We start from the raw sequence: 27,917 nt of genomic DNA, 5'->3' as shown, positions 1-27,917 counted from the left end.
TTCATAATTTGCCCCCACCTCCCCCCAGTCTTCCTTAGGCCTGATGGGTAGGTACCTGGATCCCCACAGAGAAATCCTTTGGGTCCCTGAGCAGGGACTCTCAGTATGTGGGGAGAGAGCAGAGCCCACACTGGCAGTTTGGGTTCTGGCCTCTGTCCCACCACTGGAGTGAGCCATGTGACAGTCAGAGAACTGCATTCCAGGTATCAGAGCATGGCCTTTGTCCCTTGGGGTGGTCCCCAGTGCTCTGCCTGTGTGCCAGAACTGTTTCTAAGCAACAAGGTAAATTTTTTCCCCACTTAAGTGGTTGCTGAATCTTAATGTACAGAATTCCTCAGCTAGTTCTAAAAATTTGGCTTTTTGTCTGAGTTCAAAAAGTTGTAGGAGCTTTGCAAACAGGTTCTTTAGATCACTCATTGGAGGAGGGAGAAGAGTTGGGGGAAGAAGAGGGATCTGGAATATTTTCCTTCATAATCAGTCCCAGCACAGCAGCAGCAGCTTCATAAACCCAAGGGGAGTGTTGATGGAACCTTAGCACCCAAGGCATCTTCTTGGAGGAGTGAGGACAAAGACCAAATGGCTGTTACCTGCACACAGGAGAGATGCCCAAATTAGAGAAAGGGCTTAGAAGGCAGAGACACAGGTCAGTGAGGCCTCCCCCCACCCCCCATTAAGTGGGTCAGGGTGGGATCTCTGTACCCTGTACACTCTGCCAACCTTACTTGGGGCCATCAAACCAGCTTGTCAAGGGCAGGGCCAATCCAGCCAGGGTAACAAGCAGCCTAAATGTATGTTTTGGTCCCTGTCCTTAGCCCTGAATCCCAGAGGCATTGGGAAGAGAAAGGGCATCACCTGTGCCCGGGGACTGGGCCATCCCAGTTGAGGGAGCATAACTGCTGCTCCAGCCGGGAAATGCGGAATGCCAGATAGGATGAGGACATGACCAAGAAGCAGATCCTGGAGAAAAGAGGGCAAAAGGGGTCGAATTTCTCTTCTAGAAAAAGTGCACTTTTAGAGGCTCACCAAAAGTAGGAGTGAGTGGGACTAAGCTCCTTTTGCAATAGGAAGAATTGAAGAGCCCTTTGCCCTGCAGCCATGTTCAAGCCTGGGCATCTTTCACACCAAAGGACACATGGGGGTCCTGAGACTCATCTCTGTGGAGATGTCCTCAACGCCCAGGAGGAGTTCGGGGTTCTTCAGATGATGCCACCTTCCCTCTGACCGGCCACCTTAGTCCTGTACCTCCCCTGGAGACAGATTGCCCCCACCAGTCAGCAGAGCCAGAGGACGGTGATGAGGTAAAGTGAGAGGAAGCCAAAGGTTGGCTGTTCATGAAACATCCCACCATGCTCACTATCTTCTGGTCCTCAAGCAGAGTTACAGACCAGTCTGGGGTACCAGAAACTGCCCTAATGGTGGGCAGCAGGAAGGCCTTGGCTTTCCCCTAGCCTATCTGATGGCCCTCCCCAATTTTGTCAACCCTCTCCAATCTTGTGCAACTTTTCCTTTTCTCAATAGTTTCATGTCCTACCCCTCCCCATTGTACAGCCTTAACCCTAAGTTAAAAATAAAAACTGGAGATACTTTGTCTCACCACAGAAGGGCATGCCTGCCTGCCATGTGACCTCCAGACACCACCCAGGAGCTAGCAGTTGACTCAGAATCTTCCCCTTGCTCTGTACAGTAACCTCCCTACACACCAAGGGCCCTGCTCCAAACACCCAGACACCTGGATGGGTCTGCCTCCTCTCCCAATACAGTCACCTACAGCACAAAGAAGACCTTGAGGAGCCGGTAATTCCAGAGCCTCAGCTCTTCCTTGCTCCTGGGCTCCTCCTCCAGCGTCTCCTCCTCACGGACAGCATTCTCTGCAATAAGAGAGCAGTTAGTCATCTTCCTGAGGCAGCAGGACCCCAGCTCAACATGGTGCGTGCCCACCTCCTACCATTCTCTGAAGCTGCCTGGACTCTTGGCTTTCCCTTTTGGGTTTGGAGAAAGAAAGAAACAGCTCTCAGAAGCCCTGTTGGCAGTGATGATCCCTTTTCACAGAAGTGGGATGAGGAGAAGCCTAGTCTTTGCATGCTGTTGCCATGGACAAGGCCCCTGAACTCACCAGACCCTCGAGGTTTCCTGGAAGGGAAGAAGCTGTCCGGGGAGTCCATGGATGCCCGAGGGATACAAGGGATGCTGTCTGGGAGGGACAGGGACCTGGAGGCAGGGCACACTTTCCTCCACTTCATCTCAGGGATGAGGACTTCCTGCAGAGGAAGAAGGAGAAGCTATCTTTCCATGACCCTTGGGATCTTACTTGCCCTGCGGTGCCCACACCAGCTTTATTAAAGCTTTCTGCATATTTTACCAACATAGATGTGTAGCGAGGCATGGAAGCAGGTGCCCGGAAGGGGAAACCATTGCCATAGCAGTCACGTGTCTCCTATCTGTCCCCACACTGGGACCAGCTATCTTTTAGGGAACAATGCCTCTGAAGACTACTAGTGGAAGTTCAAGATGTGAGGCCCAGACGTCCAAGCATATGCTCAGACCAGCTGCTCAGAAAGCCCAGCACAACCTCTCTTAGATGGGATAAGCCATGACATCTTCTAATCTGGGCTCTAAGCCTAAGCACGTCACCAGTCTTGGCAGTGAGCACTTATGGTTCCCATCAACAAAAATGGGAACATCACCTTCTCTCTCCCTGTGTGGTATTGTGCATACTGCATGCTTGGCTGACTGCTATAGTTACTGAAGGAGGCTTCAAACACCTTGGGGCCATTTTCACCCCCATCCCTACTCTAGAAACTCAGCTCTGCTTGCCCAGAAGCCCAGCTGCCAAAGGAAACTGCTGGGATCTCAGCAAATCTAAAATGAACCTGTCTGTGTTCTACATTAATAGCCTTTGAAGTTCTTCCCCAGGGATACCTCTATCCTCTTAGAGGCCCTCCTGACTTTGCTGAAAGAAAGAGGATGGGTCACTGGCTCTGTGCCTGTACAGGTGTGGGAGCCGACCTGGACAGTGTTCTGAGGGCTAGACATCTGTTCTGCTCATAAAGTCAGCAAATCTGCCTAGGACCTGGTGGCTCTGCATGGTATGGAATGTGGCAGGTCTCAGAGACACCCTGCCACAGCATAGCCACTGGCTCTTGAGCCTGATGCCTTAGTTCTACATTGTGGGCCACTGCCTGAGAGGCCCTGAAGTCTTAGAGCCACAAGAAATCTCAAGCCAGCAGCTTTTGCTCCCAGCCTCAGCTCTCACCAGAGACTCGCACTCAGGTTCCTCTGAAAATTCTCTTACACTCAGACTCTTCTTGCTGGAAGGCTGAGGAGGAAAGGGAACAGGGGTTACTTGTCCTTCTGGAACAGCCAAGGTCAGGCACGGGGAGGCGCTCCCTCCATTTTGGATCAGATGGAGCCTCGCTCCCAGAGTTTGCAGGGATGCCCTGTTTAATGCTCGAGTGGAGGGGCAAGTCCAAGGCAACCTATTCTCCCCTGCGGCTGCTGCCCCTCCCCCTTCCTCACCATAGGCCAGAAAGAGTTATAGGCATCCTGGGAAGCAGCCCCGTGCTCCTGTCTGTCTGTACCCTGAGGAAGCACAAGTGAGGGCTTCTACATGGGGACATATGAAGGCCTACTAGCCTCAAAGAGACATGTTCGCAAATACAGACACACAGTCCAAGGACTACCTCTGATACACTTAGCCTGAGACTGTTACTCACCTCTCGCTGCCCCTGTTCCCTGTGCTGAAGAAATGGGCTAACTTCCCTAAAGCCTTGTCCCAAAACCTCAGTCCAGGCTTAGCAGCCTCCCTGGCCTGACTCCTGCCCCTGAGCTCCATACCTGTAGGTGAGTGCAGACCCTCCTCAGCATGTCATATACACTGTCCCGGGAGAGCAATGACACAAAAACATACTGGGACATGGAAAGAAAACAAAGGGGTGGGGTGAGTAAAGACTTGGGATTGTGCCAGAGTCGGGCTATGGGCTTCTGGGGCTGGGATGGGGGGACTGACAAGAGACTGTGACTTAGAGACTCACTGACCTTCTGGCTAGTGTTGGTGGTGATGGCCAGGCCATTGGGAAGGAGCCGTGCCATCTTGTGTTTTTTGACCATTTGCACAGACACCACAGGAATGACCACCTGAGGGAAGAGAGGCACTGTCCTAAGGACACTGTCCCTTTGCTTCCAGAACAGGGCCCCAGCCCCAGCTCGAAGTGAGCCAAACATAAGCACTATGGAGAAGCCTGGCCCCATGGGGGAGAGTATGTGAACCTTCCCCTTCTCATGCAGCTTCTCCTTCCATTTACCCCCACCATGCCCAGCACGGGCAGCACATGTCACTCCAGGCTGTCACCCTCTCACCCAGGAGGCCAACGATGACTGCTCTGTTGAATCCCATACTCTAGTAATGGAGTTCCCTGAGCTATTTCCTGACCACACCTATGGCTCCCCCTAAGTGTGACATTCTACTCTGATTCTAAAGGCATTTCAGAGGCAGAATAACAATTCAGGCCAACTCAGGCCCGATAGAGTCTAGATTTAGAGCCCCTATTTTGGAAGGATCTGCATTGACATCAGGTGGGATGCCTCACAGCTGTTCATCCAACCAGTGAGGGGCCTTGTGCCAGCCTGCAGGGTGTGACTCAACACATGCCTTCAGGGCAGGGGCCTCTCTCTTCCCTGGGCTGAGGCTGGGACCTCACCAGACTAGGGCAATCCTTACCACTCATTACTACCTTGATATCCTTGCCAAAGAGGCTGGCATGGAAGCAGAGCCAGTTGGGGGAGATATAGAGCCGGCCCTGGAGAAGGAGGTCCCTCTGAAGGGCACAGGAACACACTGGAAAGTCACAGGAGAGAAGGCTACCATGAGCAAGGTCTGTCGGGAAGCCCCAGGGCCTGGGTCCTCACACTAAAGAGTCCAGAGTCCAGCTCTCAGGATTCTGTCTTCCTCAGAACCCCACTTCCCAAACAACCCATCCTCCAGTACCCCAAGGGTCCTTTCCTGAGTCCTGACTGCCCTCCCCTCCCCCCAGCAGACTGCTAAATGTTTCCTCTTTCTCCATCCATACCCCAAAGGGTCCAGCAGGTTTCTGCCCTGGTCCCCCAAGCCCGGATTCTCACTCCCTCAGGCAGAATGCCCTGCCCCACCCTGCCCTTCCCTACCTGCTAGAGGACCCTGATTGTGCCAGTGCTCCCACATGCTCAGTGAGAGGCCTGAGCAGCAAAGAATAGTCACTGATAAGAACAGAACAGAAATAAAATTTGGAAGCCCTGAAGTTCCCTCAAGAAAACTTTCATAAATTCAACTTCATATCCCAAACCAGCCTAGTCTCCTCACTTTTGAAGAAAAAATAACCAACCACATCCAAAGAGCAACCAATTCCCATTTCTGAATTGTGAGGACAGTGCCTGGGCCTCAGGCACTACAGGCACCTGTCCAGGCATGCCAGGGAGACAGCTCACCTTTGAGAACCACCTCCTCCAAGGGGATGTCTTTGAACAGCTTGTGGTATTGCTGGTTGTATTTACTTAGTAGTGTCTGCAAACACAGGGACTGGGGCTGAGAAGTCCTGGGAGATCACAGCACCAAAGGGACCCTGCTCCAGCCACCAGGAAATAATGCCACAGGGCCCCCTGGGGACTAAGCATGAAGCCGCCAGTAAGTAGCCAGTGGGTGTAGAGGGCTGAGTTCCAAGCATAGCTTTTCTCCTGGTAATGTTGGGTCCTGCTAGGCAGCCTATGACTGGAGAGGGACGTACCACTCCCACCCAGGAGGGACACCACTCAGGTTTCCTGGTGGCCAAGGAGCCAGCAGTCACTGAATTCAGGCAGCCCAGGGCCCCTCCCTTGCTGGGCAGCGAGAAGTCAGCCTCCACACACTTACTTACCCCTTCTCGACTGTACTTCTTTATCTCTTCACCCTTCAAGCCTTCTGGCCAGTGCAGACTGCAAAGGAGACATTCCATTCCAGGGACAAGGAACCCTTGAGTCTTACCCATGCATCCTCAGTGCCAATTCTGCCCTGGCTTCAAGCCAGCCACTTGGGGCAGAGATTGGAGAGGGGTCCTCTAGAGGCCACAGCACAGTGATAAGCACAGCAAGCAAATAGCTCCGCCCTGGTGAAGGACACTCCTGGATGCACAGAGGGTTCCCATGAAGGCGGCTCAGCGACCCCTCCTCCCGGACAGCTGTGAGAAGTGCTCCCCACCCCCTGCCCAGGAGATTTGCCTAGCCTAAGCTTAGATCTCCCAGAGATGCTTAGCAGCCATCTACCTCTGGGTGTCAAAAACCCTTTCCTATTTCTCTGGCCAAGGGGTAAGCAGAGGAGCAAACCCAAGAATAAATGAGCAGGAGGCACAGGGATGAGGACCAGCTTGGGGAATGGGTGAGATTGAGGTGTCAGACTCACAGCTCCGGGGCCTGACCATGGGCCATGATCCCGGCAGGACTGCCTCCTAGCAGCCTCCTCCTGGTAGCCTGGAGCTCTGCAGTGAGTTCAGCAGACTCACCTGACCTGGCAGAGGCTACCAAGCTACCCAGGCTGGGGGAAATGGGGTGGTGCTGAAATGCAAACCTTTGTCCTAGCCAAGTTGGCCTGAGGACAGGTGGGCAGGGGAGGAGGCTAGTAACCTGAGATGCCAGGACTCTGCTAGGTCCCAGTGCACTGGGTCAGGCCTGGGAGTGGGAGGAAGAGGCCCTGGGCAGCCAATGCTAGCCCTAACATCTTGTCTCAGCCTTACAGTCCCATTTCTTTTTCTTTTCTTTTTTTTTGGTGTGTGTGTGGGGTGGGGGAGGGTCAAGACCAGACCTGGGTTCAGTAACCTTGGTACTTGGGTTCTGGCTAGGATAGAATTCAGAGCCAAGACCTGAACTATAAGAGAACATTAATTTTGTTAAATCACAAAGGTGGAAGAAGCAATTCTTAGAAGAAGTGGGCTTAGGAAACAAGTTATAGAGGCAAAGGAAGGGCCTTTGGGGCTTGGGAGTGAGGAAGCTAAAGGTAATGTGCTTGAGGGGAAAGGGCAGGGGAAGGGAAGGGAAAGGCAAAGGCAAAGGCCTGCTCCCAGAAGGAAGAGGCTTACGGTCCCATTTCTAACAGGTCACCTCCTGAGGGCTTCCCACCTCCAATCCATATGCATATCTGACTGGGGGGGGGCTCACCTGGAGTCCAGGGGTGTCTGAACCCTGTCTAGTTTCTCTGTGGAGAACAAGGGGCTCTTCAGAGAAGTTGTCTTCCCATGAATCTGTTGGTTGCTAAGAAGAAAAAGGCCCACATCAGGAAGGGAGCTTTATGGGGACACCTTTCCCTATCAGCTCCACCATACCCAGGGCAGCTGCCTCTGCCTGCCACCCAAGACTATTTAGGGTGAGGCTGAAGACATTGCAGCCTGGAGGCAGCAGCTTAGGCAGAGATTCTGGGCTGTTGACGGAGGTGGGAGTCTTACTAGCTGTCTTTCCTAGAAGCCTGAAGCTTAGTTGCTTACTGGGCCAGAAGAAAATTAACCTACCTCATCTGAGCACCAGGCAGTTAGGCCTCTGGCCTCACCCTTAAGGCGGCACGCTGGGAAGGAGGACTCTGAGACTCGCTCAAGGCTGAAAGCACGTTTCTGAGGGGCCTAGGCAGCATTACTGTAAACCGTTGGGTTCTGGGAAAGGACGCTGAGCACAGGAGGCTTTATCAAAGCTGAGGAGCTAATGCGGCTGGTGGTGTGGAAGTGGACTCCCGTTAACCTACAGGTAAGTGTGGGCTGGGAGGAAAGGGGCTACCCCACACCAGGAAGTCATCATTGGTTTTCTTTGGTCAGGGTAGCTCAGCCTGAGAGCCAAGCCATCTCAAAAATGTCCAGAGAGAAGGTCCTGGAAGGAGACACCCTCTTCTTGGGCAGAGGGGGCTGGCTCTTCACTGGCCTTTGAGTTCATGCCTCCACTAAATGGCTCCAAACAATAGGGTTACCTGCTTTCTGCCCCTCTAGGGAAGACAGGCTTGAAATCAATAAAGGCTGAGCAGTCAAACTAGCCCCCAGCTGGGTGGGCCCAGGGGCTGATGGGAAGAGAGGGTTAGGCAAGACACTGTGGTGGGGGGTAACAAAGTTCTGCCCAGTGGTCTCTCAGATGACAAGGAGCTGGAACCTGGAGCCTGCAAATCCCAGTACTTAGTCACTCTCAGCTCCATGACTCCGGCAAGGATGGTTACAGCCCAGTGGCCAAAAGGCTGTGGGTTCCATTCCTGGTCAGGGCACATACCTAAGCTGTGGGCTCTATCCCTGGTCAAGGCTCATACCAGAGGCAACCAATCCATGCTTCTCTCTCACATCAATGTTTCTCTCTATCTCTAAAAATCAATAAAAACATATCCTCAGGTGAGGATTTAAAAAAACAAATAGTGCCTGGCCGGGCGTGGGTCAGCGGTTGAGCATCGACCTAGGATCCAGGAGATCGGGTTCGATTCCCAGTCAGGGCACATGCCTGGGTTGTGGGCTAGGCAGCCGATCAATGACTCTCTCATCATTGATGTTTCTATCTCTCTCTCTCCCTCTCCTTTCCTCTCTCTGAAATCAATAAAGATATGTTTTAAAAAAATAAAAAAGCAAATAGTTAAGTACTCAGCAGAAATCTGCCAGAGATTATTTAGTCTAACCCCCTCCCACCATACCATTGTACAGATTAGGAAACTGAGACCTAGCAGGGAACAGGCTGCACCCAATGTCACAGCCATGCGACCTGGTGACCTCTGTCTCAATCTTACAGAGTTTTGATATACACATCAACATGTATTTCTTGAATCTTGCAAAGTGACAGATTGTACTAGTGATTTTACCCTTTAACTCCCAAAGTTAATTTGGAATTTATTTGGCTCCATCATTTCACATTTCAAGGAGGTTTTTCCCTCCTTGGTTTTTTTTTTAATGCTCATTATAGAAAGTATATAAATATAAAATACAGAAATATGATCACCAAAATCACCCATAAGAAAAATATTCCCCCAAGTCACCCCAAAATACATTTATGCATAAATATATAATTTATGTGAGAGGGATTATATATTATATAATCTGTATACCCTATTTTTGATGCTTAACATGATTTCATGAGAAATTCCCCATGTCACTGTCCATTCCTAAGATAGATTCTCAGAAGTGAAATTAGTGGATTGAGAATGAACATTTCTCAGGCTCTTTAGACCCACTTCCAAATGCTTTCCAGATGCTATACAAATTGACACGGCCTCAGCACTGTATCAGGGTGCCCATGTCCTTATACCCAAGCCCTACACTGGATATTACCTTTTTCTCATTTTTTGCCTATTTGATAGGTGAGAATATATTGTTTTAATTTCCATTTCTACTTACTGGTAGGTTGAACAATTTTTCCCCAAATATTTATTAACCGTTGAGATGTGAATTGTCTATAAGGATCTTCATGTTTTTCTTATTGATTTGTATAAATTCTTTTTTTTTTTCCAATCCTCACCTTTCAATGTTTATTGATTTTAGAGAGAGAAAGAGAGGAAGGGGGGGGAGAGAGAGAGAGAAACCTCCATTGTTTGCCTCCTGTATGCATCCCAACCGGAGACCTAACCCACAACCTAGGTATGTGCCCTGTTGAGAACCAAACCTGTGACCCTTTGGTGCATGGGATGACACTCCAACTAACTGAGCCACACTGACCAAGGGGACTTATGTAAATTCTTTATTGAGAATATTAATCTTTGGTTTATCATTTTTGCAAATATTTCCCCCAGTTAGTCATTTGCCTTTTAGTTTTGTCTAGTATTATTGCTATACTTATGTTTAATTTTTGTGTGGTAGATTCCGCCTATCTCTTTCTAAATTTTTTTAAAAATATGTTTTTATTGATTTCAGAGAGAGGAAGGAAGAGGGAGAGAAAGATAGAAACATCAGTGATGAGAGAGAATCATGGATCGGCTGTCTCCTGCATGCCCCTTACTGGGGATCAAGCCTGCACCCTGGGCATGAGCCCTGCCCTGGAATTGACCCATGACCTCCAGGTTCATGGGTCAACACTCAACCACTGAGCAACACTGGCTGGGCCTAAATTTTTTTAAATTTATTGATTTTAGAGGAAGGGAGAGAAACATCAGTATGTTGTTCCACTTATTTATGCATTCATTGGTTGATTCTTGTATGTGCCCTGACAGGGAATCGAACCCACAACCTTGGGGTATTGGGACAATGCTCTAACCAACTGAGCTTCCCTGCCAAGGCCTTCATCTATCTCTTTCATCTCTCTGTTCCTTACTTGGTTTGAGTGCTTTGATAGGAGAGGCCCTTAAAGCAGCACATGTCCAAGTCAAACTACTGAGCCCTTAGAGAGCGTGAGCCCTGCAGCCCAAGAACCCACTGGGCCACCAGGGACGACAAGGGTATGGGCTCCACTCCAAGGAACAAGCCCTCCAGCTTGGAGACCAGGGGATAAAACAGGACCTTGAGAAGGAGACGGAGCTTATCCCATGGTTTCAGAGATAGGAAGACTGTCACTCAGGCACTGGAGACTGTGATTTGAGTTGTCAGGGCTGCAGGAGCTCAGAGGACACTTAGATCCCTGTTGAGTGAAAGAGTTACAGAAGGGCTCCTAGAGAAAGGGAAGCTGAACCTTACCAATGAGGTAGGACTATAGTCTTGCATAGGAATTCCATAATCTAACTATGCATGGATAATCATGCTTTTGCATGGATTCCAAACCACTCACCGTTAGATTAAAATGAGACTTTCTTGGGGAAGGAAGGCAGGTCCTTTCAGGAGCCAGACCACCTGGCTGCCCTGATAAGGCTTGTTGGTAAGGAGACCCCAACTGTGGCCAAAACGTACTGCTTTCAAAATTATCTTTAACTCAAGCTTTCTACTAAATATTCTTCACTCTTACAGTGTTTGTTTGTTTAAATGAGTGAAGATAAAAAGAGGAGAACATTGCCAGGTGAGAAGATTTGGGGCCCAGTGGTCATCGAGCTTTCACCAGCAGAACCAGGCAGGTGAGGGGGGGGGCACCCAGAGACCACTGGGTCCCACCCAGAAGGCCAGGGAATTGAGGGTGGGAAATTACCTTGGTTCCCCGACCCTGCAGGCAGCCTCTGTCCATTTCCACATAGAGTTCCTCAAGTTTCTCTTACTCTGTGGGCTATGAATTATACCTCCTGCACATCCACCCCCATCTCACCTGCACATGCAGACTTTTGAGTTAATAATATCAGAGATTCTCCAGGATGTAAAAGACCTATACTCAGAAAATTATAAGATACTGAAGAAATTGAAGAAGATACAAATAAATGGAAGCATATACTATATTCATGGATAAGAAGAATTAACATCATGAAAATGTCCATACTTCTCAAAGTAATCTATAGATTCAACTTAATTCCTACCAAAATGTCAATGGCATATTTCCCAGAACTAGAACAAATAATCCAAAAATTTGTATGGAACCACAAAAGACCAAATAGCTTCAGCAATCTTACAAAAGAAACACAAAGTTGGAGGTATCATGCTTCCTAGTATCAATCTATACTACAAGGCTATAGTAACCAAAACAGCATGGTACTGACATAAAAACCGACATATAGGTCAATGGAACAGACTACAGAGCCCCAAAATAAACCTGTGCTTACATGGTCAATTAATATTTGGCAAAGGAGGCAAGAACAAACATTGGGGTAAAGACAATCTATGCAATAAATGGTGCTGGGAAAATTGGATAGACACATGCTAAAAAAAGGGGGAAAAAAGAAACTAGACTACCTTCTTACACCACATACAAGAATAAACTCTAAATGGATTAAAGACTTAAATGTTAGACTCAAATCCATGAAACTCCTAGAAGAAAACAAAGGCAGTAAAATCTCTGACATTTCTCTTGGAAATTTTTTTGATATATCTCCTTGGGCAGGGGACAAAAAAGAAAAAATAAATAAATGGGACTATATCAAACTAAAAAAGTTTTGCACAGCAAAGGAAACCATCAACAAAATGAAGACAACCTCTTGAATGGGAGAAGATATTTGCCAATGATATATCTGATAAGGGGTTAATATTCAAAATTTATAAAGAACTCATACTGCTCAAAGCAAACAATTCAATTAAAAAATGGGCAGAGGACCTGAATAGACACTTCTCCAAAGAGGATATACAGATGGCCAAGAGATATATGAAAAGATGCTCAACATCACTAATCATCAGATAAGTGCAAATTAAAACCACAATGAGATATCACTTCACACCTGTCAGAGTGGTTATCATCAATAGATCAACAAAGCAACAAGTGTAGGCCAGGATGTGGAAACAAGGGAACCCTCAAAAAATTAAAAGTGTAACTGCCTTATGATTTAACAATTCCACTTCTGGGAATATGTCTGAAGAAACCAAAAACATTAATTTGAAAGAATTCATGCACCCCTATGTTCATTGCAGTGTTATTTACAATAACCAAGATATGGAAACGACCCAACTGCCCATCAATAGACAACTGTACAAAGAAGAGGTGGTGCATATACACAATGGAATATTACTCAGCCATTAAAAAGAATGAAATCTTACCATTTGTGACAGCATGGATAGCCCTAGAGGGTATTATGCTCAGTGAAATAAGTCAGACAAATACCATATTTCACTTATATGTGGAATCTAAAGAACAAAATAAATGAACAAATGAAATGGAAACAGACTCATAGACACAAAGAGCAGACTGCTGGTTGACAGAAGGAAAGGGGATTGGGAGAGTATATGAACAGTTAAAGGGATTAAGAAGTACAAATTGGCAGTTACAGAATAGTCATGGGGATCTAATGTACAGCACAGGGAATATAGTCAACAATATTGTAATAACTATGTATGGTGGATACTGGAAATATCAGGGGGAACACTTTGTAAAGTTTATGATTATCTAACCACTATGCTATACACCTAAAACCAATACAAAATAATATTGAATTAAACTTTAATTGGGAAAAAAATCAGGGTTTCTCAAATCCATACTTATTTTTTTAATCAAAGATACAGAAATATATCATTATTGTCATGAGGGGGATGGAGCAGGGGAGGCCCAGTATTTTGGACATTAAAAGGGTATAAAATGTTGGAAAAGTCCTCAAATGAGGCCCTTTCACCCTGCTGAGGCTGGTCTGAAGGCAGGATACCTATCCAGAGGACACAGTGGGTGCTTGCTCTGCCCTGGCCCAGCACTACCAGGCATTCAATCCATGTGGCTGACTGATCAAAGGGGGAGCTCAGGTGGGAGGTAGACAACATATAGAAAAGGATAATGTGGCCCAGACAGGATGGGCTGGGCTATTTGGGGAAATCACAAGCTGGGCCCCTGCTGCCCCCACTATACTGTTTCCTTGGCTGCACTCCCCTGGGCTGTGGCATGTCCAGGCAACACTCCTCCAGCTTACCCAGCCCCTTTTCCCCCACTCAACCTTCCTAACCACAGGGAGGACCTCCCTCCAGTGCTCCTCCATGCCTCTGGCAGAAGCAGTGCCATAGCTGATGCCTTGCAGCCTGAGCCAGCTGGGTCTTCGTGGTCACAGTCACCTGTGGTGTCTCCTGCTACAGGGAGACACCCACACTCTCCCCAGGACTTCTCATGGACATCTGAGACACTAGAGCATCCTGTGGGTCCTGTTAGCTTTTCTCAAAGCCAGGCCCAGGGACAGCTCCACCCTCTCTTGCAGCCAGCCAGGACGCTGGGCCCCAGGTTGCCCCAAGGAGAGACCTTCTCTTCCAAAAACAAAACAAAACAAAACAAAACAAAACAAAACAAAACATCTCAGTAGCAGGCACCTGAGAATACAAACCCAGAGACCACAGAAATAGACATCTAAGGACAGGAAGCTAAGTGGACATCTGTCCTGGAAGGAAAGTTGGCCACTGGGGCTCCTTTGCTTCTTGGGGACTTTCTTTGAATGGAATCATATCTTATGTGCTCTTTTATGTGGCTCCTTTTACTTGGCAATGCATTTGTGACATTCACCCAGTGTCGTGTGTAGTTTTAAACTGCATTTTCACTAGTGTTTAGAATCCTGGTCTATGGCCACACTATAATGGATTTATTCGTTTTACTGTTGATAGGCATATGGGCAGTTTCCAGTTTTTGCCTGTTCCGAAAGTGTTGCTATGAACATTCCAGTGCCTGTCTTGTGGACACAGTATTCATTTCTATGGGTAAACACTTGAGATTGGAATTGCTGGGTCATAAGGTAGGCGTATGTTCAGCTTTAGGCTTTTAAAGGCTCTCAGGTGATTTTCAACACACAGCCAGCATTATGAAACCACTGGATGAACCCTGCCTCACCCCTCCTTTTTTTGCCATTTCTGGTCTTCAGGGCCAATCCTCCTGGGGCTCTGGAGCCAGGACCCTGACCTTATGCCTTCACTCTGTCCCTCCAGAGTTCCGGGAACATCCTTGGCAAGATAGGAATTGCACTGCCAATAGAGATTTCCTTCATCTGCTAGGGTCACAGAGCCCATTTACTAAGTTGTGCCAAGGAAGTAAGAAGACCAGCAGCTTTCCCATGTGGCCAAGGCCAGCTCTGAGCCACACTGCGCCCTTCCTGAAAGGCCATAGTCCCAACACACAGCCCAGACCACTCCCAAAGGGAAACTGGAAATCTGAATATAGAGTCAGGCTCATCATCAGTACACTGAACCTTGAAGGTAAAGGTAATCTTTTTCTTTTGCAAAGAATAATGCTGATATTTCTTACACAGGGGTTGCACCTCACTTCCGATTTTCCATATCTAGGACAACTGCTTTGCCCTTTCTGCTGACTAGAAAAGGTGAGGAAATCCCATAATTGACTTCCATACTAAGTGTAAAGGGTGAGGCTCAGGGAGTTTGGGGCCACATGCTGGGTCCTGACCCAGCTGTCCTGCTCAGCAACCCTGGCAAAGAACTCAGGGATGGAAGGTGCTCAGCATAGCCACAGATATACTTCTCAGAAGCTGGTCTAAGAACAACCGGGCCAGGAAGGTGCTTGGTTTCCCTTTAATACCTGTGGCATCTTTGAAATGAGGGAGATGTGGAGTGCCAGAGGCCCCGCTTCTCAAAACATTACAGTTTGTACCACAGCCAACAGAGCCACAGGTGTGCTCCAGACCCAAGCAAAGCCATTGCAAGCTGACCAGCAGCCTCTGTAGAGTGAAAAGACGAGCAGGCCCATCAGATGCCCTTTCTAATGAGTACTAACTGGGAAACATGAGATGTGGAGGTGTGCAGCCAAAGCAGTGAACAAGCATGCTGGAGCAGAATATCTGGGTGCGCCAGAGCGAGGGAAGCAGGAGCAGAGAGGAGCAGGGGGCTATGAACCAAGCCTCCAGTCTAGGGACAGCAAAGATGGTCCACTCCCTGTGGCTGCCCATTGACCTTGAATTCTGCTCCCATTGCAGCCAGACAAGAAACCCCCACGCCTGTTTTGCCCAAAGATGACAAACCAAGGCATGCATGTGATGTCATTTAGGAAGGAGATACTACTTACATTTCACGGGTGAAGAAAGGAGGCTCAGTTTGGTTCAGTGATTTGCCCACACACAGTCATTGGCAGGGCCAGGACTCCATACCATACCCCCCAAAAAGGGGCCAGAAAGGGGAGAGGACTCTCTCTGAATGCTCAAACTAAGGCAAGCCCTATTAGTTGAGGGGGCCCCTGGGGAGAAGGGAGGTGTCCAGATCTGGCTCATGATCTCCTCTCATCCTTATTCAGCTCTAGTTCTACAGGGACATGGCACCATCCTCCTTATACAAATGAGGAAACTGAGGTCCAGACAGGTAAAGCATCTTGCTCCTGACTACATAACTGGAAAGTAGTGGAGCTTGAATTCAAAATCCAGTCTGGCTGAAACTATACACTCTTTCTAATGTGGCACAGGGCCAGGATTCGAGAGCCCTGGAATTCTTCCCTCTCTTACAGCTTTCCCTGCCTGCAGGGCCAGGCCCCAGCTCTCTCCAAAGGCCCCAATACAGGAGAGTTGGGGGAGACAGTAGGGGGTCTCTTGGGTTGAGACGAATATGCATAGGCCCTCTGGGGAGTGGGATTGCCTAAATTAGACCCCCTCTCCCAAGCCTTTATCTCCTCTACTCAAAGAACCAGACAAACTGGGAGGGTTAGTTGCTCAGGAGGAGATGTGGGATGGCCCAGCCCTCTGGGGATGGCTGGATCCATCCAGAACAAGGACCCCTTTGAGCTCTGGTGCTAACAAGAACTCCTACCTACAAGGATCTGAGAAACCCTGGGTTCCCCCATCCAGTGGAAGCTGAGACCGCCAAGAGCAAGGCTGGCCCCCTCTCCCACTCTCAGCAGCCAAGACACTGCCCACAGTCCAGGTCTCCCAGTGGATCCCAGATCTGTGTAGCCAAGCCCCTTAGCTGCTTGGCTGACTGGACCAACCCTGGTTAAAGGGCCCCAATCACCATTTCCCCTGCTCCCTGACTCCCCACCCAGGCCTGGGCTCTCTCAGCACACCAAAAAGGCCCAGCTCCTCAAGAAGACGGAATTCAGTAGCAAATGCTCTGGCTGAGGCTTTCCCTGCACTAGGGAAGTGTGCGAATGAGGTGCCCCTCCCAGCTCTGCTTGGGCCCTGCTTTGCTAACCTGATCCTGCCCAAGATGGAATTCCTCATGTTCTCATCCCCCAGTACCTCTCCTCCTTGAAGCCTGGCCAGCCTGTACCTGCAGGGAAAGTAGACCTCTCCCTGCCTGTGTCTACACCCAGTATGCTCAGGTATTTTCCTTTGCTGCATTGCCTGTTTATGTGGCTGTCTCCCACGAGACTCTGTATTCATCTCTTGCCCCAGGGCCTCACACAGCTTCAAGCACACAGTAAGTGCTCAATAACTGTTTACTGAATAAACAAATGCTTTCTGATGAAAAGCTCAACAGTTTGTTCAGCAGCAGTAGGGCTTCAGGACACGAACATAAGAGCTGGAGTGAGAGCAACCCACTCAAGTTTGCTCTGGCTTCCCCTGACCTTCTGGGTGGCCCCCAGTCATCTCTCCCCGAGTTTGCTCCACCTTGACCTACAGATCTTCAGGACTGCTGTATGTTCCTGAGAGGATCTGAGAGGTCATGGCCCAGTTCTGGGGAGAGGGCCAGTTCTCATAGCCTTGCCCATTGAGCCTCACATCCCCTGCCAGCACCACTGAGAGCTGAGTTGGCCCTGAGTCCATCATGTCCCTTGAAGGATGCCCAGAAGTTGCAGCTCCCCAGGGGAAGCAGAGATGGAGGCACTACTAGGCCCTGAACTGTACCCACAAAGCTCCATATATGTCCTGCACAACTGAATCTTTCCCCTGGGCTTGCAGCCAGAGAGCAGTTGGGAGCAGGGCCCTCTCTATATCTGGGGCACACCCAATGACTACCTCCCACCCATCTTGAGCTCAGAGGCACTCCCACAGCTTGGGTCCAGCCATGCTCAGGATGCCATCCTCTCTCTCTTCTCCCTCCACCAGAGCTTTGAGGCCAGCGATTGCTGCCTTCTTCCTGGCCAGAGCTCAAATGCCTGCAGAGTGAAGACAGTTACCAGGGAGACATATAGGCTAAACAGCTGAAAGGCCGAAACCCAGGAGCTTTGCTTCTGGGAATATCCAGGATTTCCTAGGAAGCCCAGGCCACACCATGGAGCAAGCAATTGGTTCTACAGAGAGAGAGATCGGCCTGTTCCTGTAGCAGCATCTGTTTGAGCTGGCACCCCTGGACCTGGTCACAGACCACTTTTTCTTGGCAGGCCACTTGAGGCCTGGCCATTTTCAGACAAGAAGCTGGTCATTCAGGTCTAAAAACAGACTTGTATTCATTAAGAAACAGAGCAACCCTGTACTCTGGTGGCCACCCTCGGCTGGGCCTGCTGAAAGGAGGGCCCACAGACAGCCTAAGTCGCTCAGACACCCCCACTCAAGGCAGCCAGATGGTGTGGCTACTCTTGGGACAAGTCAGCTCTGTCCATCCAGTGCACTCCACTCCAACCACCAAGCAACCTCAGAATCATTCTGACCTTGTGGACCCACCAAGCTCTTCTCAGGGCTCAGGCAGATTGGAGGGGTCTCAGGGTCCTGAAGAGCCTGAATGTGGGGGCAGGAAGGCAGGGAGGCAGGCTGGAAGTACCTTGCACTGCTGAGGGGCCTTGGGGAAGCCACTTGCTCTTTCTGGGCCTCAGTTACTCCTCTGAAATAAGGCAAGACACTCTTAGCCCTGGAGGGAAAGCAAATGTCCAGGTAAACACAAAGCAGAGCCCAGCACTAGGTGGACTGCAGATGGCCACTTGCCCTCTGTGGTCAGAAGAATGCCTGTCCCAGGAGAGGCTAGCAGAAGCATAGTCCTCCAAGGGCTGCCAGCTTCTCCATCTTCCTCCTACAAACACCAACTGAAGACCTGCTATTTGTTCAGTTCTGTGTAAGTATTGTGTATGCTAAGAGGGATAAGGCAAGCTACTATCCCCAAAATGCCTGGTAGGAGAGGCAGACATGAAACAAGTATTTACATAAGTCAATACATAATTAAAACTGCAATATATATTCTTTGAAAGAAAAGTACAGTGTCCGAGGAGGACCTCTATCAGGGAGTCCTACCTCAGCCATGGAGAGTTGGGAAGGCATCTCTGAAGAAACAGCAGCATTTGAGCTGATAGCCAATGGATACTAATAAGATGGGTTGGGGGTGGTTGGAAGGAGTTGGAGAGGAGTCACTGTAGAGAGGTTTTGATGTGCAAAGGTCCTGTGGCCAGAGGTGTGTGGCATTTATGAGGAACATAAATAGAGCCTTTGTGTCTGGAGGGTAGAAGTAAATAGTGAAGCAGTAAGCAATGAGGCTGGAGAGGTTGGCAGGGCCCCAGTAATGATTTTCATCATTCTCTTAAAAGCAATGGGGAACCAATGAAGGAATTTAAACAGGGAAATACACAATCAACTTTGTATGTTAAAGAGATCACTCTGATACATAGATTTGCTTTAAAGTAATCCAAAGGAGGTGGGGCTGGGGGAGTAGAGGATGAAAATTGATGAAATGGGAGCAACTTTATTGTGGTTATTGCACCGAGGTGATGGATACATGGGTGTCCACCCTACTACCGTCTCCTCTTTTGTATGTTTAAAATTTTACATGGAGACAGATCAGTTAAGAGACGGTATTCTAGCAGAGAAATAATGTCTCAGACTTGGTGGCAGTGATGATGGAGGGCTAGAGATGGATTCAGGATATATATTTCCAAATAGAACCAACCTGACTTGGTGATCAATTAGATGTGGGGCATAAGGGAGAATATATAAAATATGACTCCTAATTTCTGATTTAATCAAGTAGGATACTACTATGTTTTGCTGAGACAAAACAGGGGAAAATGTATTGGAAAAAGAATGTCTTTGAAGGAAACAATAGTGAGTTCAGTCTTGAACATGTGTGAGAAACATTTAAGTGGAGATGTTAGGCTATATATTGGTAAATGCTCAGAAGAAAGGTCCAGGCTGGAGGGATAACTTTCTGAGTTATTGGCCCATGGTAGTACAGAAGCTAGGAAGATATCCCAGGGAAAGTAGATACATAAAGAAGAGAAGCTATCAACAAGGGTGCCAAGACCAATTCAATGAGGGGAAAAATAGTCTTTTCAACAAATGTGCTGGGACAACTGGATATGCACAGGCAAAATAATTAAGCTGGACCCCTACATCACACCATATACAAAAATTAACTAAAAAATGTTGGAGCTCTCTTAGAAGAAAACATAGGTGTAAATCTTTGTGACATTTTGTTAGCCAATGGTCTCTTAAGATACAACACCAAAACCACAAGAAACAGAAGAAAAAATAGATAAATCAAACTTCATCAAAATTAGAAACTTTTGTGCTGCTGCTGATATGATCAAGAAAAGAAAACCTACAGATGGGAGAAAATAATTGCAAATCATGGATTTGACAAGAGACTAATATCCAGAATATACAAAGAACTCTTACAATCTTGAAGATATTATACTAAGTGAAATAAGCCAGTCACAAAAAGACAAACATTGTATGATCCCACTTATATGAAGTATCTAGAGTAGTCAAATTCATAGAGACAGAAAGTAGAATAATGGTTGCCAGGGGCTGGAGGGAGGGGAACATGTAAAGTTATTTAAAGGGTATAGACTCAGTTTTGCAAGATGAAAAAGTTCTGGAAATGGATTGAACAATATGAATATACTTGACACTACTGAACTGTACCAATGAACTTAGAAATGGTTAAGATGGTAATTTTTATTTCATGTGTTCTTCTTAACCACAATTTAAAACACTTTTTAAAAAAAGGGGGACTCTTAAAGCTGAACAATAAAAAGACAAATAATTCAACTAAAATGAGCAAATGTTTGAATAAACATTTTTTCAAAGAGGATATCAAAGACCAATAAGTACATTGATGCTCACCATCACAAAATCACGAGATACTGCTTCACACCCACAAGGAGACTATGATCAATACCACGTGTTGGTGGGATGCAGAGAAATTGGAACCCTCATATATATATCTGGTGCAAATGCTTTGGAGAACAGTTTGGTGGTTCCTCAAATGGTTTAACACAGAGTTACTGTATGACCCTGCAATTACATTTCTAGGTTTACATCCAATAGAACTGAAAGCGTGTCCAAATAAAATCTTGTACAAGAATACTCATAGCATTATAATCATTATCATTATAATAGCCCCAAAATGTAAACCCCAATACCCATTAACTGATGAATGGATAAACAAAATATGGTATATACAGTGGGAATATTATTCAGCCATAAAAAGACACAAAGTACTGACACATGCTACAACATGAATGAACCTTGAAAACATTCTGCTGAGTGAAAGAAGCCAGTCACAAAAGACCACATATTTTATGATTCCATTACAGGAAATATCCAGGATTGGCAAACACATAGAGACAGAAGGTAGATTAGTAAGTAGTTGTCAGAGGCTGAGGGGAGGGGAATATGAAAGTGACTGATGGGCATAGGGTTTCTTTTGGGGTGATGAAACTGGTCAGGAATTAGACAGTGGTGATGGTTGTACAACTTTGTGAATACACTAAAAGCCACTGCACTGTACACTTTAAAAGGGTGAATTTTATGGTATGTGAATTATACAGTTGTCCTTTGGTATACATTAGGGGATTGGTCCCACCCTCCCCTCCAACGTCCCTATAAATACCAAAATTCCAGGATGTTCAAGTCCCTTAAATAAAAAGGTGTTATACTGCATATCACCTATATTGGTATATAGGCTACCTCAGGGTTTGCCTACCTATCACTCATTCACAGAGGTTTCGAGTGGAATTTTCTGGGACTTCCTCTCTGCCTCTGGATATTTTTGATCCCTGGTTGATTGAATCCAGGGATGTGAAGCCGGAGGATATGGAGGGCCAACAGTATCTCCAGGAGGAGAGGGATGGGGAGAGAAATCTGGGACCTCAAGAACCACAACACTTACAGACTGTGTGGGAGAGGGAGAGGAGCCCTGCAAGAGCGTAGGAGAGAGGGGCCCAAGAGGTAGAAAGCCAATCAGGTGTATAGGCTGTTGTGAAAGCCCAAGGAGTGTTTCCAAAAGGGGAACGGGAAGGCAGTGCAGTTTGGAGAGGCCCAGAAGGAGAAAACTGAAAGGCAGGCATGACCCAGACTCGGGGCTAACGGCCTGCTCCTCCTCCCCCTTCCCCGCCTGCGACTGCATCCCAGGGATGGACAGTGAGCACAAGTAAGGATGCTGCTGAGCACAGCTGAAAACTCAGGTCACCACTAGCTCAGCACCACACCAGCCTTGGATTCTGCTTTCCTCCCAGTGAAAGACGACAGAGATACCAGAGCGTGTGTGGGAAAAGGGATTGTCTGTTCGTCTCCTGCTTCCCTGAGAGGCATGTTTGGGGTCGGGGAGGGAGAAGATACGGCTCTTGCCCTCAGCCTCACTGCTGGGTCCACCCTTCCCCAGCCGTTCTCCGCAGACGCTAATCCACCCCCGGGGCCTCTCTGCCGGGCCCTCAAACCGCAAGGCTATTTTCTGCGCCCAGAGGGTAGCCACGCCCGGAATTCCAGCGCCGCAGTCAGCTGGGCTCCGAGGCCCGGGCTCTGGCGCCAGAGAGCACTCCCTCCTGTGGGTGGGGGCTGGTGGGTCCCCAGGGGGCTGGTGGGTCCTCAGGCGGAGGAGAGAAGCTGGCGCAGCCTGGGGGCGCAGGGGGAGGTGCGCCCGCACCTCCTGGCCTCCCTGCACCAGGGAACCCCTCTTGCGAGGGTGCCCAGCACCAAACCCGGCAGTGGGCCCGGATTTGAGGCGCCCCAACCAGGCCCGGCTCCGCGCCCTGCCTTAGGCTCCCGCCAGCTCTGCCGCCTAAGCTGTGCTCCAGCTAAGGGTTTAGATTCCTGATGACCTAGTTTTAAGGAGCTTGCTGGGACCTTTTCCTGCAGGGAGAACCCAGTTGTCTGATGGAAAGCCCTTAGGACAGCCTGCTCTTCCCACCATTTTCAACACTGTTCTGGAGGTTCTAGCCGTTGCACAAAGGCAAGAAAAATAAATAAAAGGCTTATATATTAAAAAGATGCTTATTATTTGAAAGATGGTAAAATAATCTACCCAGAGGACATATAATCAACTGAAAAAACATAAGAAAGTGGCCCGGATATTCTTATATTTGGACATGGGCTAGGCAGAGCTGTGATTGGAATAGAAACACAATGACCTCTTATGGAGCTAATTATTATTTGGTTACAAGATTAACATAAAAATAAGTAGTTTCACCCTGGTCGGTGTGACTTGCTTGGAGTGTGGAGCTGTGCACCGAAAGGTGGCGGGTTGGATTCCTGATCAGGGAACATGCCCAGGTTTTTGGCCCATCTCCTGCCGGGCCTGTATGCGAGGCAACCCATGGATGTTTCTCTCTCTGTCTTTCCCTTCCTCTCTCTTTAAAAAAATAAATAAATAATCCATTTCTCTCTAGACCTGCAATAAACAGTTGTAAAATATATTTGGGGAAATTATTCTTATATATGTCAACAACACATATAAGATACCCAAGAATAAACATTTTAAAATGTAAAGAAATATGAGAGGAAAACCACAAAGATTTAAAAAATAACATAAAAGGAAACTTGAATAAATGGAGAGATGAACTCTGTTCTTGAGTGGGAAGAGTCAACATTTTAAAGAAGCAAATTTAGCCTTGCCTATGAAACAGGAGATGGGGGTTCAATTGCTGTCATGGCAGTGCCCGGGTTGCAGCTCATCCCCAGTAGGGGGCGGGCGTGCAGGAGGCAGTCAATCAATGACTCTCATCATTGATGTTTCTATCTCTCTCTCTCTCCCTCTTCCTTTCTCCCTGAAATCAATAAAGACAAATTTTTTAAAAAAAGGAAGGAAGGAAGGAAGGAAGGAAGGAAGGAAGGAAGGAAGGAAGGAAGGAAGGAAGGAAGGAAGGAAGGAAGGAAGGGAGGGAGGGAGGGAGGGAGGGAGGGAGGGAGGGAGGGAAAGAGAGAGAGAGAGAGAGAGAAGAAAGAAAGAGAAAGAAAGAAAGAAAGAAAGAAAGAAAGAAAGAAAGAAAGAAAGAAAGAAAGAAAGAAAGAAAGAAAGAAAGAAAGAAAGAAAGAAAGAAAGGGCTAAACAGATCAAGTTTTTTTTAGAGCTGGGGCTAAATTATCAGAATCCAGGTCTCAGATTCCCAAAGCTGAAGGCATGGCAGGGAAACTAACTTCTGGTGAACATGTAGTTACACAGCCTGAGAATCTGTAAGTGGGCCAGATGTGATGGTATAGATGAAGAAAAGGAGGCTCAGAGCCAGTAGTAGATCAGCATTAATTTGTGGAGCAAGGATTTTGTCCAGGTCTTTCTGAAGGCTCAGACTTTTCGTATTATTATGTCACAGTGACTACATCTGAGAATGACTTAAAGGAAACGAAACTTGTTCACTGTTATCCATATCAAGAAACTTGGTGTAAGTAAAAAAATATTCAAGTGGATAAAAAAAGGGTAGAGTTGTAATTGGGCACAAGGAATTTCAAAGTATGTGCCTACATATGAATATCATCCATCACGTATGTCACTGTAGCCCTGATTACTAGAAAGTTCTTTCCAACACCCAAATGGACCTCACTCTACCTAGTGATCTTTCACCAAGGAACAAAGTGGTGTCATCACATTCGTTCCTTGATAAAATTAGATGTCCACTGTTGGTGTGACCAGTGCAGTCTGGGCCATGACCACTTATAACCTCTCTTCTCCTGGGTGACATTGGAAGACCCCATAGCTTTCCTACTGCTGCTTTTACATGGAGCCAACTGATTATTTCCAGTCCTCCCAAGTCCTCCTCCATCTTTATGGACCACAGTTGACAGTCTAATAGACCCCAGAGTCCAGGCAAGGGTTGCAGGGTGGGTCTGTGAACTCCAGAAATTTTAGGCAAAATTGTTGTGTCTGAACAAAGGGGCATACATCTGGAAAGAGCATTTCATTTTTACTAGATTTTAAATGTAGCCTATTACTCCCAAAATGATAGGAAATACAACTTTAATTTGATCAGCAACAAAATGGATTTAAAATATAAACTCCAAAACTGATTACTTTAAAAAATAAACACTCAGCTAGCAATAAACACCCTTGGTGCTTTGATTGTGGTCTCTAAATACCATTTCCCACTAAAAGAAACCTACGCTCCTTGAAGAAATGGCTGATTCCAGATTTGGAACAGGAAATGCACAAATGAGCATAAAATACCTAATCACACCAGAAAGCAAGGAAGCCATAAAAGACTTAGGTTATGGCACAAGACCCAGGAGCCTTTGAAGATGGGACAAAGATGGAACAAAGAGCGTCAATAAGAATGGTGTCTATAGTGGACTGAAATATATCAAATCTGTTTAAATCCATGAGATTATAACAATACAAAAATGACTCATTCTTCACCTTTGGTGGATACTAGGGACCCATTTCATCATTTTGAAAAATTGTAAATAGTTAAGTTTTAAATCTGCCTTTCTAGTACTAGCTATACATACTTCAGGGTAATCAAATGAGGAAACATTTTTTTTTATGGAAAGATCCAAGTTAATAAATGATGAAAGAGTGATAGAATTAGAGTAATACCATTTTACAATCCCTAATGAAATAATGGGTCTAAATAAAATAATTATCAATGACTGCTAGCATCCTCCAGAGAAATAACTAGATGTGCTTCCTTAAGTGCTCAATAACTCTTGAATCTGAGCAACTTCTAGATACAACTCTCTATTTTTAGGTAATACAAGAGTTAGAGGAATATTTTATTTTATATTATTATTATTATTATTATTATTTTTAATCCTCACCCGAGGATATTTTTTTCCATTGCTTTTCAGAGAGGGTGGAAGGGAGAGAGAGATAAACATCAACGTGAGAGACACATCTGTTGGTTGCCTCCTGCATGTGCCCCAGCCAGGGTCGGGTATCGAGCCTGCAACCAAGGTACATGCCCTTGACTGGAATCAAACCCAAGACTCTTGAGTCCGAAGGACAATGATCTAACCACTGAGCCAAACTGGCTAGGGCCAGAGGAATATTTTAAACACCAACAAACTGGAAAATGCTATAGGAAAATAATCCTATTTCTTCAACAAATAAATTGCAACAACAAAGAAGAAGAAATGGAAGGCTTATATTCTGGAAAACACCTTCTTTCTGGCATTTGTGCTGTAGCAGGCAGGTCCTCCTTGGGGAGGCAATTCCTTCTGAATTACATAGGAAGCTCCATGCCCAGGCCCAGGGGCTTCTGCCCTCCCCCATTCCCCTTCTTTTCCTACATTAGTAAACAACAGGGGAATTAATCAAAGCTTCAAAGGCTGGTGATAACAGGTGGTGACAGATTGATGCCCTGCAGCCCAGGTGAATAGCAGCATAGTGGCCAAGATAGACTTCATGCCAAAGAATGGTTTTCACTTCTCAAAGGAGAAAAACAAATGAATTTCTGGTGTATGGACTCAGGCACTGGACACCAAAGTGGAATGCTGTACTGTTCTTGAATTCTTGGTTATAGCAAAGAAGAAATAATGTAAAGAAATAAAATGCCTTCAGAAATTGAGGGGAAACATGCTTGGTAGCAGAATCACCGTTTTGGAGGGTCTCCAGTCCAATTGCCTTGCCTGGTGGGTAGAGGGGACACCCTCTACTCACCTTTCCCTGCAACTCTGGAAGCCTTTGCTGTGAAAAGAGCTGAACTTCAGAGCCAGCTGGAGGTGTACATGGGGCAAAGACATTACCAATGGTCAGGGCACTCTCATTCTCTAGGAGCCCAATCCCTGCAAGGATGGCACCTTAAAACAATCTTGGGGCGAGGGCAGCAAAGGGTAGGGTACTGGGTAGGGCACTACCAGCCTCTTTGAGGACAGGACAGTGGGAGCTCTGAAGCATTCCACCAGCTCCAAATAACTGAGTGGAGTGAGCACGGGACTTACACATTCATACCACTGGCCCCAGTGCTAACTGTCCAGAGCTCAGACTATGGAGCCTGGGATCTGGGCAAGGGCAGGAATTTACAGCCTCATTCACTGACTCAGTCTTCCCCAAATAATCCCACCCCCAAAGGCCCACAGACCTCAAGGGGCAGAGGTCACAATTTTTTTTTAATCCTCACCTGAGGATATTTTCTCCATTGCTTTTCAGAGAGAGTGGAAGGGAGAGAGAGAGACATCAATGTGGGAGAGACACATAGTTTGGTTGGGATGGAGTGTGGAACGGAGGCACGCGCCCCTGGTCAGAATCGAACCCAGGACCCCTCAGTCCGCGGCCGACGCTCTAACCACTCAGCCAAGCCAGCCGGGCAGAGGCCACAATTCTTGATGTCACCTGAAACACCTTCCGCCTGCCCTGCCTCCTTGCCTGTTCCGTGGTTGCAAGAACTTTCCTTCCTCCAGGGCGCCTTCGGATCAGATCTCCAGGCCGAGACCCGCCCGACGGGCCTGACCCAGGGGTGCGGCCCAGTCGTGCCGGGACAGCTCCAGGCTGTCTCCTGGCAGGGGCGGGCCGATTCGTTCGCAGACCTGGCTGGGGGGCAGAGCGGCTGACACCCTCATCCAGGAGCAGCAGGGAAGCGCCAGCCTTTGGGTGGGGAGCAGTCAGGACTAGGGGGTCGATGTGACTGGGGAATGACTGACTGACTGACTGACTGACTGACTGACTGACTGACTGACTGACTGACTGACTGACTGACTGACTGACTGAATGAATGACTGAATGAATGAATGAATGAATGAATGAATACATGTCTGAATGAATCGCGATGATGGCAGAGGGTGGTGGTGCTGGACTACCGGAGGCGTAGGAAGGAGGGTGCCCTCCGCCACCCTGATGCCGCCTGGACGTCTCTTCAGCCCGTGCGGACCCCCTGCCCTGAGCAGACGGCCCGGACGACGCGCCCGGGCGCGGCGGGAACACCCGACAACCCGCGAGGCGCCGGGGTTGGCGACGGCAGCCCTGGAGCTGAGTCTGCATTCCAATGGCGGGAAGTGCCTGCCCGCAGGGCAGAAGGCACCTAGGCGCCGGGACCCCACCCCGCCCCTCGCCGCAGCCCCTGGTGCGGGGAGCCCAGCGTGCGGGGCTGCAGCCCTTACCTGCCCGCCTCTGCGGTCTCGCCTCGGCTCAGAGCAGTCATCACGTCGCCTCCAGCAAGGGCCCGGCACCCAGCGGCTGGCCTGCGCACCCGCTCCGCCCTCGCCCGCTGGAGGGCCCGCCCCCTCCAGCCCATTGGCTGCCCCCACAGGATGGGCCCTGCCCATTGGCCGGTCCTTCCCCCTCTCCAGACTCGAGGCGGGGCCCAAGCACCGCACAGATGCCAAGGCCCCTTTCCTGGGTCTTTACCTCCCGCCCAGCACAGCGAGGGCCTTGGGTCCCCTCCTCGACCTCCCTCTTCACGCAGTCTGGGAGCTTGGTGCTCTCCGCAGCAACCAGTTCCAG

General features: G+C 48.0%; 1 protein-coding gene across 1 annotated transcript; it reads right to left on the bottom strand.

The window, feature by feature from the left end:
• Positions 1-848: 848 nt before the first annotated feature.
• Positions 849-27,630, bottom strand: GRAMD2A (GRAM domain containing 2A). Its single transcript, XM_016201366.2, has 11 exons — positions 27,575-27,630; positions 7,159-7,251; positions 5,886-5,943; positions 5,461-5,536; positions 4,731-4,834; positions 4,036-4,134; positions 3,835-3,906; positions 3,254-3,316; positions 2,114-2,258; positions 1,769-1,868; positions 849-957 (listed from the first exon to the last, which is right to left on the bottom strand). Exons 1-11 carry the CDS (start codon positions 27,613-27,615, stop codon positions 849-851), a joined length of 960 nt encoding a protein of 319 aa, XP_016056852.2. The 5' UTR covers positions 27,616-27,630.
• Positions 27,631-27,917: the final 287 nt, after the last annotated feature.

Source organism: Miniopterus natalensis, chromosome 1 (assembly GCF_054644295.1).
Source record: "Miniopterus natalensis isolate mMinNat1 chromosome 1, mMinNat1.hap1, whole genome shotgun sequence".
Classification (NCBI taxonomy): Eukaryota; Metazoa; Chordata; class Mammalia; order Chiroptera; family Miniopteridae; genus Miniopterus; species Miniopterus natalensis.
This window is presented reverse-complemented; position numbering and strand designations above follow the sequence as displayed.